The 12,228-nt window shown below is 36.0% G+C and overlaps 1 protein-coding gene across 1 annotated transcript in view; it reads right to left on the bottom strand.

Annotated features, from left to right (window-relative positions):
* The window catches only part of ADAMTS6 (ADAM metallopeptidase with thrombospondin type 1 motif 6), a 297,249-nt gene extending 285,037 nt beyond the window's left edge, over positions 1-12,212 (bottom strand). Inside the window, exons 1-3 of the mRNA XM_004374547.3 lie at positions 12,125-12,212; positions 3,083-3,457; positions 99-463 (exon numbers count right to left, since the gene is read on the bottom strand). Coding sequence (XP_004374604.1) covers positions 99-463; positions 3,083-3,179 — 462 coding nt within the window. The 5' untranslated portion in view covers positions 3,180-3,457; positions 12,125-12,212. The remainder of the gene's footprint in view (positions 1-98; positions 464-3,082; positions 3,458-12,124) is intronic.
* Between the last annotated feature and the right edge of the window lie 16 nt (positions 12,213-12,228).

Genomic DNA, 12,228 nt, shown 5'->3' with positions numbered 1-12,228 from the left:
ATATATATATATATATATACATATTTTAATCTGAGGAAAGACATTTACACTGTGAATTTATTTCCCCATCAGAAATTTAAAATATAGCATCTACTTACCAACCCAACACAGTTGCTTAAAGCCACTTTAGTTGTACTATGTTGATCTTGCAAGTATCCTGTGTAATGACAGTTGTCTAAAAAATCATGTTTCCACTGGGGTCCATCTTTCCCCCAATATTCTACTGTAAAATGTTTGGACACAAAATCTGTGCTGAGAGTCAAGTTTAGGTGAAAGTGCTTGCCATAGGCTGAAAGTTTAAAAAATAACTTAGATACTGCTTGTTGTGGATCAATAGAGTCCATACTCCGTCTTCTCCTTGAGTGTTTATCATTTTTCACAGTAAAGCTGAGAAAAGCTCCATTTTGATCAACTCTTATTGGAATAGTTAGCTGGTAGTGTTCAAGATAAGTCAGGAATTCCTCTTTGTAATCACAAGGCAGAGAATCCAGAAAAGACACATGGAAGAAAAGAAAATTTAACAGAACAAAAAAGTAGCAGTATAAACACAAACTACATTGGTTAAAACTATGCATATCATTATATGTGACAGAGGGGCAAAAAAAAATGTTATATCAAACAAAAATGAAAGAGTAAATATTTAAAATCTAAAGATTAATCAAGTTCCAATTATTTCATTCCTCAAAATAAAATTATTTGTGAAGAATTTTCCTTTTTACTTTTGAAAATATAGATTCTAAGAGCTATATTCTACAGGAAGTATGGATATTTCACACTGAAGTAAAAAACAGTGAAAAGTCCATATGTGCAAAAAGATAGAGTTTAGTTCAGACAAGATCTGTTCATGAAAAAGGTATCCAAAAGGATTTATACGGAATTTCTATAGTCTTGGAGAAATTATTTTTAAAAAACTCATTGGTGGGAATCTAAAATGCCAACAGCTACTTTAGGAAACAGTCTGGCAATTCCTCAAAATGTTAAACATGAAGTTACCATAACCCACTGCCATTGAGTCGATGTTGACTCATAGTGACCCCACAGGGTTTCCAAGGCTGTAAATCTCTATGGAAGCAGAATGCCACATCTTTCTCCCATGGAGCCACTGGTGGTTTCGAACTGCCGACCTTTCGGTTAGCAGTCGAGGGCTTTTACCACTGTGTCATAGGGCTCCTTTGATCCAACAATTCCACTGCTAGGTATATACCAAAGAGAAATGAAAACATACATCCACACAAAAACGTTTATGTGAATGTTCACAGCAGCATTATTCATAATAGACAAAAAGGGAAACAACCCAAATGTCCATCAACTGATGAATAGATACATAAAATGTGGTATATCCACACAATGGAATATTATTCTGCAATAAAAAGGGATGCAGTACTGATACGTGCTACAACATGAATGAACCTTCATAATGACTGCCTCCATAGTTAAAATTCATTATGCTAACATTAAAAAATTACTATGCTGAGTGAAAAAAGCCAGTTACAAAAGACCACATATTATATAATTACATTGATATGAAATGTCCAGAACAGGCAAAGCTCTAGAGACAGAAAATGATTTAGTGGTTGCCTATGGCTGGGGAGAGGTAGGGGGTTTGGAGGGAATTTCACGGCAGCTGCTAATAGGTATGGAAATTCTTTTGAGGCTGTTGAAAATGTTGTAAAGTTGATTGTGGTAATGGTTGCACAGCTCTGTAAATATACAAAAACACCATTGAATTGTACAATTTAAATGGGTGAATTATATGGTATATGTATTATATCTCAATAAAGCTGTTAAAAAAAACATGAACTAGACTGAAAATTCAGAGGACTATTAAACATATTTTTCTCACTTAGATGTCCTAACTATTGTCCATCTACCTTCTTAGCCACACCTTCCTTTAGCTAGGCTTATTACTAAGAGAAACCAAATGTCTGCCCACTGCCTCACTATCTATACATGTGTTTATCCACAATTCCCATGAAACCATAACCAAATGAAAATAAGTTGAAAGACAGTACTTATTTTACTTCTTATAAACAAGAGTTCATATTAAATGCCATGGCTTTGTTAATCTGCTTTGAGAGCCATACTTTGTATACATGGACTTTCTAGACATATACTTCAAACTATAATGGCCTTGAAAATCTGGCTCATCAGCACCAAAAAGTGATAGTTTTTTGTTATTAGGTTCATAAGAGGTAGATCCAAAAGATAAGCTTTTCAATAATTCTACAAAGATTACACCTGTCTATGCAAACAAAGTGACATTCACCCCTGGGAACTTCTTTGTTAAGATCTTTTCTATGATATAAAATTTAATTCTATAGATTAAAATTATAGACAACTGAGGATTAGAATAAGAAGCCCTGGCACAGTGGTTAAAGTGCTTGGCTGCTAACCGAAAGGTCAGCGGTTCAAACCCATTAGCTGCTCTGTGGTAGAAAGATGCGGCAGTCTCCTTCTGTAAAGATTATAGCCTTGGAAACCGTATGGGGCAGTTCTACTCTGTCCTGTAGGGTTGCTATGAGTTGGAGTCGACGCAATGGCAGTAGGTTTGGGTTTTGGGCTAAGGATTAGAATTTGAAAGGTTGAACTTCTTACAACTCGTACGGTTTCATCCAAGGTCAAAATCATCCAAAGTGATTCTTAGATCAGAATTCTAAAGTTTGGAAAGTTTTTTTTTTTTTTTTTAACATAGGGTCCTTATTGGAAAGGTTCTGTATCAGTATCAGAATTTGTCTCGTTTCATCCTCTTTTACAGCATAAACCTTTGGATTAACTTTGAACATGACATTGCCCATAAACTTTAGCAACTAGATGAACCTATTAAAGTTTAGGATTCAGAATAAGAAGAGACCTGAGATCTATCATCTTCCATGAAATACCAATCAGCTCTAAAATCCACTGGATGTTGATTACTAACAAGACAAGTTAAACATTTATTAAACCAGCAGTGAATTGACACAATAGGCCTTCCCTCCTACCACTACATAGTCCAAATAAAATGTTCACCAAACTAAATATTCTGAGTCCTTTCTTGTCAGAGAAATAGCAATTTTTTTGTCCATTTCAAAAGCAGGAATCCTACCTTGAGAACTGTATGAAAGCCTGTGGTCACTATGAAATTCTGACGAAATCATGATGAGGCTCAAAATCCAGGTCAACGTCTTCCACAAAATTTCCATAATTTGAAAAACTGGTATTTTTTTGGAGGGCTACCTATGTGCTAGAGAGTCAACACCATACCAAAATCGAAGCATAACAATTTTACTTCTTTAATAATTCTTGAAAATCAGTTATTAGATGTTCCACTGTTTAACAGGTACTTTTCCCCAACATCCCGTACTTTCTTCTGTATCTGGATTCATTTTCTCAATCCAAAATGAAAAAAATAATGATGGTAAAATTGTTCATCATCAAAGCATTAGGCTGATTAGTTACTAAAATATGATCATTTTTTAACCTAGAAAAACAACAACAACAAAAATTTAGTTAACTAAAAAATATCCTGAATGGACAGAGCTACTATATATTACTGAATACCTGCTGAATATATTGAATATAGACATAAACTAAAAAATAAGTTAATATAATTAAATTAGATCATTGTTGTTCTTTATAGTCTAAATAAACATTCACAAGACTAAACACAGTATTAGAAACCTAAGTGGTCAGCAGTATAATGTCAGAGCTACTTAATAATCAAAAAAGAAATCTGAAGAGGAATCATGAATCTTTTTTAAAAAAAAAAACTTTGAACAGACCAATGGGTAGATACAGTGAGCTAACCTCTTCTGATAAAATAAAAAGTAAAGACTGTCTTCACAATCAAAGTCCATTACATACAAGTGATAAACAGTATGTGATTCCATTCCTTAACATGCTTTTCAGCACACTTACATCCTGAGATTGTTTTGTTGCTTTATGAGGCACCAATCATTTTCTCTGACAAAGTAGATCTACAGAGAAGGAGTGACATTTAGCAGCTGCCTTTGAATACTCAGACAGTAGCACAAACTAAACTTCTAAAAATCTGAACCATATTTACTGTAACCATTGACTTAGCAGGAGGTCTTACATGAGGCAACTTCAACTATCTAGAGTGCAATTTAAAAAAAATTAATTAAAAAAATGCATCAGCAATCACAACAGAGTTCAAATCCTTGCTCATCTACTTTACTTTCAGCATACAGCCTCACTCAGAGTCAGCATATTTGGCTACCGGATCTCCCAGCTCAAAGCACATTAGAGGAAGAAAATAAAGCACATTAGAAAAAGGACTAGAAATAAGCTTGCTAACAGCACAAAAGTGACAAAAAAAAAAGGAGGAGAAACATAAAAATGGAGTTTTAGAACTCCAAGATATTACAGTTTGAGGTAGAGGCAAAAGCTCCTTACATAGTTTAAGAGCTCCTACTGAGTATATCAGGAGCCATGGTGGCACAACGGATAAGAGCTCCGCTGCTGATAGAAAGGTTGGTGGTTTGAACCCACTCAACGACTCTGCAGGAGATCCGCTCCCATTAAGATTACAGACTAGAAAACCCTATGTGGCAGTTCTACTCTGTCACATGGGGTCACTGGGAGTAGACAAGAACTCCACAGCACCTAACAACAATAGCAACAGCACTGAGTATACAGGAGTCTCTGGGTGGCACAAGTAGATAACGTGCTTGGTTGCTAACTGAAAGGTTGGAGGTTGGAGTCTGGAGGTTCAAGTCTACCAAAAGGCACTTCAGAAGAAAGGCTTGGTGATCTACTTCTGGAAAATTAACCAAAAAATCCCCAAGCCCATTGCCATCAAGTCTATTCAGACTCATAGCAACCCTATAGGACCGAGTAGAACTGCTCCATAGGGTTTCCAAGGAACAGCTGGTGGATTCAAACTGCTGACCTTTTGATTAGCAGCCAAGCTCTTAACCACTATGTCAAATCCAGAAAATTAGCCATTGAAAACCCTACGGTGTGTGTTTTAACAGGTACTTTTTCCCAACACACACCCCACACACACACAAAAAAAAGAATAAAAGAAAGCCCTGTGGAGCACAGTTCTACTCTGACACACATGGGGTTACCATGAGTTGTAATAGACTCAATGGCAACTGGCAACAAAAAATGGCATTGTATGTATAACTGTACCATAGCCCAATATCTAATATTCATAATACTATGTCTGAGTCAGGAATAAAAGACTAAATTATTTTTAATAAGGTAAATTACTGTTAAGTACACAAATGATATTAGAAAGATTTTCACCCCAAATGTGCATATAATAATTCATCACATAGTAAATGCTCACCACATAGTTTTTTGGTTGAAAAATGAATAGTGGTAAAAATAAAATCGCTTCAGGCACATAAAAAGATATTTGTAGTTAATTGGTAAGTTAACTTACATGGAACACTTTATTCCCTACGGTGCTAGAAATATTGGTTATTACAACACATAAAACAAACACAACCATTTAAAACTTCTTAAATTTGTCTCCAAGTTATTAAACTGCTAACCCTTTGAGAAACTAATTCATTAATCAACAAATATTATCTATGTTTAAAAGATGATGTTTTAACAACATGAGGGCACAGAAAAATGTAAGGCACAGTCCTTGCCCTTGGTGAACTCATAATATAAGTAGCAAGGAAAAAATTTAAGGCAGCCTGTGACAAGTGCCATAATAAAGTTATGAAAAAGGGTTAGAGGAGATCAGATGAGGGAGATGACTTCTGGGTCAGAGAAGGATGGGTCATGAAAAGTTCATGGAAAAAGTAGCATTTGAGATATCAAACCAAACCCAAACCCACACCCACTGCCGTCCAGTTGATTCCCACTCAGGGCAACACTATAGGATAGAGTAGAACTGCCTCATAGGGTTCCTAAGCAGCGTCTGGTGGATTTGAACTGCTGCGGTTTGGGTTAGCAGCCATAGCTCTTAACCACTGCACCACCAGGGTCCAGCATTTGAGATAGGCCCTGGAAAATGGACAGAATTTCACAAGTCAAATGGCTGGGGGAAAATCATTCCAAATAGAAGAAATAGATTACACGAAGTCTAGCTGGCAAGAAAAAAATGGGAAATAGCAAATATTATTAGTAATAATAGTAAAAGTAAAATTGGTTGCTGTACAGAAGACCAACAGATAATATCTGGAAAGGTAGTTTAAGGTCAGACCAAAAATAAAGTGATCTTTAAATATATGTTACTTCTTTTAATCTTCACAACAATCTTGTGAAGTAGGTATTATTATCCCTGAGGCAGAAGACTCCATGACATCCCCTAATGATTTCACCTCCTGATATTCACACGCTTGTATAATTTGATCCCCTCCCCTTGAGTTATTTGATTCTAACCAATAGAATACCTCAACATTGAGGGGATGTCACTTCTGTGATTAGATTACAAAACATTCTGACTTCCATTTTGCTGACTCTCTTCCTTGTTGGTTTTGATGAAGGAAGCTGCCATATGGAGAGGTCCGAGTGGCACAGAACTGGGAGCAGCTTCAAGACTACCACCAGCAAGGAACTGAGGCCCTCAGTTCAACAGTCTGCAAGAAACTGAAACCTGCACACTTCCACATAAGCTTAGAAGCAGATCCTATGCCAGCTGAGCCTCCTGAGGATCACCCAGTCTTTGCTAGCAGCTTGTTTGCAGCAGAAGACTAAGCTAAGCCATGCCAGGACTTGTGACCAACAGACACTGTGAGATAATAAAGGTCTGTTGTTTTAAGCCCCAAAGTTTGTGGTAATTGGTTATGCAGCAATTGGTAACTAATACAGTCTCCAATTTATAGATAAAGAAGTTGCACTTATAGAGGTCAAATAGCTAGAAAACAGCAGAGCCCAGATTCACACGCAAGGCTACCTGACTCTAAAGTCTAAACTCTTCCTATTACGTTATGCTTCCATTTTAATGCACTCTAACTTAAATACTCAATAGCAGTTGCATACAACCAGTATCATATAAGATATTCATAAATGTTATTGGTTAACTAACTTGAATAGTTTTTTAGAAACTAAGAAAATAATGAGATAAAACAATTATTGTGTGTAAAGTTACTAAAAACTATTTACATATTGTTTCATCTCAAAATTACTTCTACAATGATTAGGCAAGACAGCAGGCACTACATATCCTTTTCTCAGGCAAAACTATATAAAAAGATCAAGTCACGCCATTATTCAATAACAATAATAAAAAGAATCCAGTTCTCTTAAGTTCCCAACCTACTTAACATATAGTCGCCATACTCCAAACTTTCCCATGAGATATTAGAATATAATTGTTGCTTCATGAACTACATTCATTCTTACTGTTTAAAAATCTTTTTAATCACTAGAGTTTTTTGTGTAATAATGTCTGACATCAAATGAGTTCCTTATAGAAGAATGCTGATCAAAAGGGGGAAAATGTAGAACACAATTTCAAATTCTGATGGGAATCCAGACTTTCTGAAGCCATCAAGGCTAGATAAGCCCCCAATACTATTGCCCTGAGATAATATATAAACTTTAAACTGTAAATCAAAACTATCACCTGAAGTCTTCTTTGAACCAAAAAATAGCTTATTTAAATTGTCAAAGTATGTCCACTTTGAGCGTTGTTCTCTTTTAAAGAATTATCTATGTGAGATCAAATTAACAGTGACAACTCAAAAGGCAGAATGGAAGCTTAGGGGGCAATGAGTTTAAGATGATGGTGGTGGAATAATATAGAAAACAATAGTGAGAATGGTAGAATAACTTGAAGAATGTAACCAATGTCCCTGAACTGTACATGTAGAAATTGTTGAAATGGTGTATTTTTTGGCTGTGTATACTTTCACCAAAAAAAAAAAAGGTAAGCTCTTTCAAACTTTAAAACACACACACACACACACATTCAGTAAAACCTGTGAAAGCCAGAACCTGTGTAAGCAAAAACCTGCCAGAGAAGGAAAACTCAAATCTTTTCCACTAAAAGGAGAGAGAGAAAAGTGGTAAGACTGTATCCTGTCAAAGGCGGAAAACTTTGAGATCCAGAAAAACAAGGCAGTCCTGTCGCGTTCCAGCTCTCACAGGTTTCCATATATATTATACATGTCCACATTATATATGAAAGCCCTGGTGGTGCAATGGTGAAGCACTCGGCTGCTAACCGAAAGGTCGGCAGTTCGAACCCAGCAGCCACTCTGCAGGAGAAAAGACCTGGCAATCTGCTCCCATAAAGATTACAGCCCAGGAAACCCTATGCGGCAGTTTTACTATGTCATATAGGGTCGCTATGAGTGGGAATAGATTGCAAGGCACCTAACAACAACATATTATATATGCCTCTTTAAAGGAAAATGTCGGCAGTTCGAATCCACCAGAGTATGTGTGTGTGTACATACACACACACACGCACACACACATATATTGTAAAGTATAATCTCCCTTTAAAGAGGCATCTATAATTAACTCATTTGAGCTAATTTTCTAGTAGTGATGATATATTTGAACTGAATCATTCATCCGTTTTCTCCTGGGCTTTGAAACTAATGATATAAATTTACAATATAGTTGGTTTGGTTTAGGGAACAAGTATTTTCCCCCTTGAGAAATCTCTTGGTCTTCAGTTTTGCAATGTCCATTCTTACCGTTATTAGCATAGTCTGGTAAATGCCCAAGTTAACCAAGCCAGTAACATTGAGAGAAAATGTAATACGTAACTACTTGGACAAAAGCAAACTAACATTTGATTCAAGGACTTGTAGTAAAAAGGGCATTGACGGTATAGCAGAAAGAGTAGATTTGAGGTTAAACAAACTAGAGTTACAATCTTGTTTCCATACTAGCTATAGTACTGGGCATGTGAGTACTCAGTAAATTTAAGTTTCTTTCTCCTTTCTTACCCTCTCCTTCACTCCCCACTTTCTTTTAAGACTCCAGTGTCCAGTGAAGGAACTTAATAGTAAATGAATGAGCTCCAGCTCAACTAACATCAACAACTAACATATGTAACCGATCTTAGTCACCTACACAATAAAAATGAATAGATTAATCTACTTTCTGACACTTGGTGGAGAGGTTAATCTGGACATCTTAAGCAAATATGTGGCTTTTCCTGATATGGTTCCCAAAGTTCTGGCTATTTTTAGATTAGACAATTTTCCAGAAATCACAATGTGTTATTTCTTCAAGTTGTATAGCAGAAGCATTATGATGTTGTGGAAAGCACCAAGGCTTTGACTCCTGGCTTAACCCCAAGTTACTTCCCTCTCCAAATCTGTTTCCTCACCTATAAAATCATGATAATGATTTCTACCTTACAAAGACTTGTTCAGAGATTAAATTAGATTACCCATGATACAAAGCACACACTTTAATGGCTAAGTAAATGTTAGCCCTTTTCCCTTGTTATCTAACACATCACTTTTCAAAGGTCTTTTTTCAAAAATACTTTCATGTTCCTCCTTCCCTCAAAAATGTGAAATAGTTGGATACAATGATGGAAATCAATCAGCTAGGCTGTATTGGCTTTTATAGCAAACTGTAGAGAACTTAGGTCATAATAACTGTGCTTACAATTATTTGAAATTTGAAAACAGAATCAAAAACGTCCATTTTATTTTAATTTCACACATGTTTTTTCCCTAGTACAAATGTACCAGCCAGTAAAGTTAAGGGATCATTTACCTGCTTCCTTGGATTGAAGCTACACTAGCTAAATTCAGACAACATGCACTACAGTGATTCCCCAGTAGTCTGCCCTGGTTAAAGGGTATTACTTGTTTTTTTCCTCTATCTCTTTACTTCCCACTCAAGTGACCTGGAAGTAGCCAAGGTAATATTTTCCTCTCATGAACTATTATTATGGAATTAAAGAACATGTATAACATCCTCCTCAACTTCTTTCATCCAGTTTAACTCTGGTTATATATTTTAAGGCTGAAGTATATTTTAAGGTCTCCAAGGAGGAAGTAACAATATCATCCTCCCATCAGGTATTTAATTTTTAGACATAAAAATGAACTTCTCATTTCATTTTCCATTTATTCTCTCAACAAATATTTATTGTCATCTACTATATGCCAAGGCCACCATTAGGCTCTAAGTACAAAGACTTCCAGATCATTTATCAACTTTGTGAGACTGGTTTCCAAAGAAAAGGCTAATTAAACATATAAATTACTCAAACTTATCAAGAAAAGCAAATGAGCCAAAAGCAAAAATACAGAAGACCATTTTGCAAAAATCAAGCCCTAAATTACATATAGTCCCCAATTTTTTTTTTCCAGATGACAAGGTAAATATATGTTATCTGTATTATAATTCTTCTCAGAAAAACAGAAACAACACTTTTTTCTCTTGAGGTAGCTCAAAAACCTGACAATCAACCATGTCTTTTGGTAGAACCAAGAGAACTCCTCACCTCTTCCCCTCCCCCCAAAATTATTCATATAATATGCTGTTAATTCTCTTAATATATTAACTCTCTTCATTTTCTCACTGAAGCCTGAAACTGGGTAAGATTTGGCATAGAGGTCCATCCCACTAGTAGCTACTAGTGGTTGCTAAGGAAATGAAGAGGAAGTGGTAAGAGTAGATAAGAGTAGGAATTAATCTTACAGGTATTGGACCAGACATGAAAAGCATTATAATACTTCAGGCCTTGAGGTTAGAGGCTTTTCCCCTTGGGAGTCACAAAAACATTAATACCACTACACTGATTTCATTTGCTGCCATTTGTGGCAAAATAATAAATTTGATTTGTTTGAAACAAACTTATTTGCCTCTCTATGCTATTCTTCAAAAATCCAAAACACAGTGATCACATTTACAGACTAAATTAATATATACCAGAGTTCACTACCACCTAGGTGAAACACAGGAAAACAATTATCTCCAAAATTAATTTTCTTAATTTCCTTCAACTACCACCAGTCTTAAATTTCTTTCCTTGTCATGAATTCTGAGAACTGTCATTTTCCCATCTAAAGTTTCAGTTTAATCAACGTACACTAAAAAAAAAAAAAAAAAAAAAAAAAAAAAAAAAAAAGATAGAAAAGACAAATAGTCCAAGAAATCAGAACATAAAAGAGTTATGCTGAAAATCACAGTCCGGTGTCTTTTTAAAAGTTCAGCTTCTCCTTTCCTCCCCGTCCTGCCCCCACCCCCATCCCACTTCGCCCAGACAGAGGGTAACAGTCTGAGCTGCCCTGGTTGAGTTGATCCTAAAGTTAACATTCAGCAGCCCATTTCCAGACAGCAGCGCTAAATCTATTTGGATAAAACGCGTGTGACCCAGACAGTTGGCATTTGGCCCAAACGCGTTGCACCGGCAGCTCAAATAAAAACAAGAGTAAGAAACTCACTCTCTTGTTCCCTCTCAGTGCGCTGTCTTACTCTCTCGCTCTCTTTGCTTCTAGTACAACAATGAAAGAAATTACCAAAGACAGGATTGTAGCACACATTATCAGAAGACGGCTTTCCAAAATCCCTCCAGCACTCTCCCCCCGCCCCCCATCCCTGAACTTTGTCCCATACACCATATATACAGACATACCTCGATAAACAAGGCTCCGGAGGGTTATGAGTCTAGCACGTCCCAAGTGGCCAAAAGTAAATCAAAAACACACGCTTCCATCTCTTTGATTAGCCTATTAAGAGCTTAACATATCCTGGAGCATCGGGGCTACAGCTAGCACATTAATACTGCCCTCTGAGCCCAGGCATAAAATATGCACTTGTCTGACTATTTAAGAAACTGACATAAAACCATAAAATGCAGGTTTTTCTTTAAGAAAACTGGAAATCGGTTTAAAACACACCTTATAATTTCTTTCCCGATTACTATTTGGTGATTAGTTAGAATAGCACAATAATCATAATCAAGTCATACTTCATAAAACATGTATATTCATATAATAAATGTATTTTTTGCATCATAAAATACTTGCAAGACCCAGAATCCTCCAACCTCCGACTAGTCTGGAGTTAAAAAGATTTCTATCTATAAAATGAGTTCAGTCAAGCTTACTCATTGCCATAAAAAAAAAAAAAAAAAAAAAACCACAGGAAAAAAGTTTTCTACGCGTTATTCGGAAGACAAGCAAAGCACAAGTTTTTTTAAAAAAAAAAGTTTCATTGAATATTGTGAAGTCTTCCTTACCGTTTTCATCTTCAAATTCTGATAAAAAGTAAGTTTCAAACAATAGATTGCACTGGACGACTCACGTACTCCCTCTCCTCTCTGCCTTTTTTTTTTTTTTTTTT

Source organism: Trichechus manatus, unplaced genomic scaffold (genome assembly GCF_000243295.1).
Source record: "Trichechus manatus latirostris isolate Lorelei unplaced genomic scaffold, TriManLat1.0 scaffold00029, whole genome shotgun sequence".
Lineage (NCBI taxonomy): Eukaryota > Metazoa > Chordata > Mammalia > Sirenia > Trichechidae > Trichechus > Trichechus manatus.
This window is presented reverse-complemented; position numbering and strand designations above follow the sequence as displayed.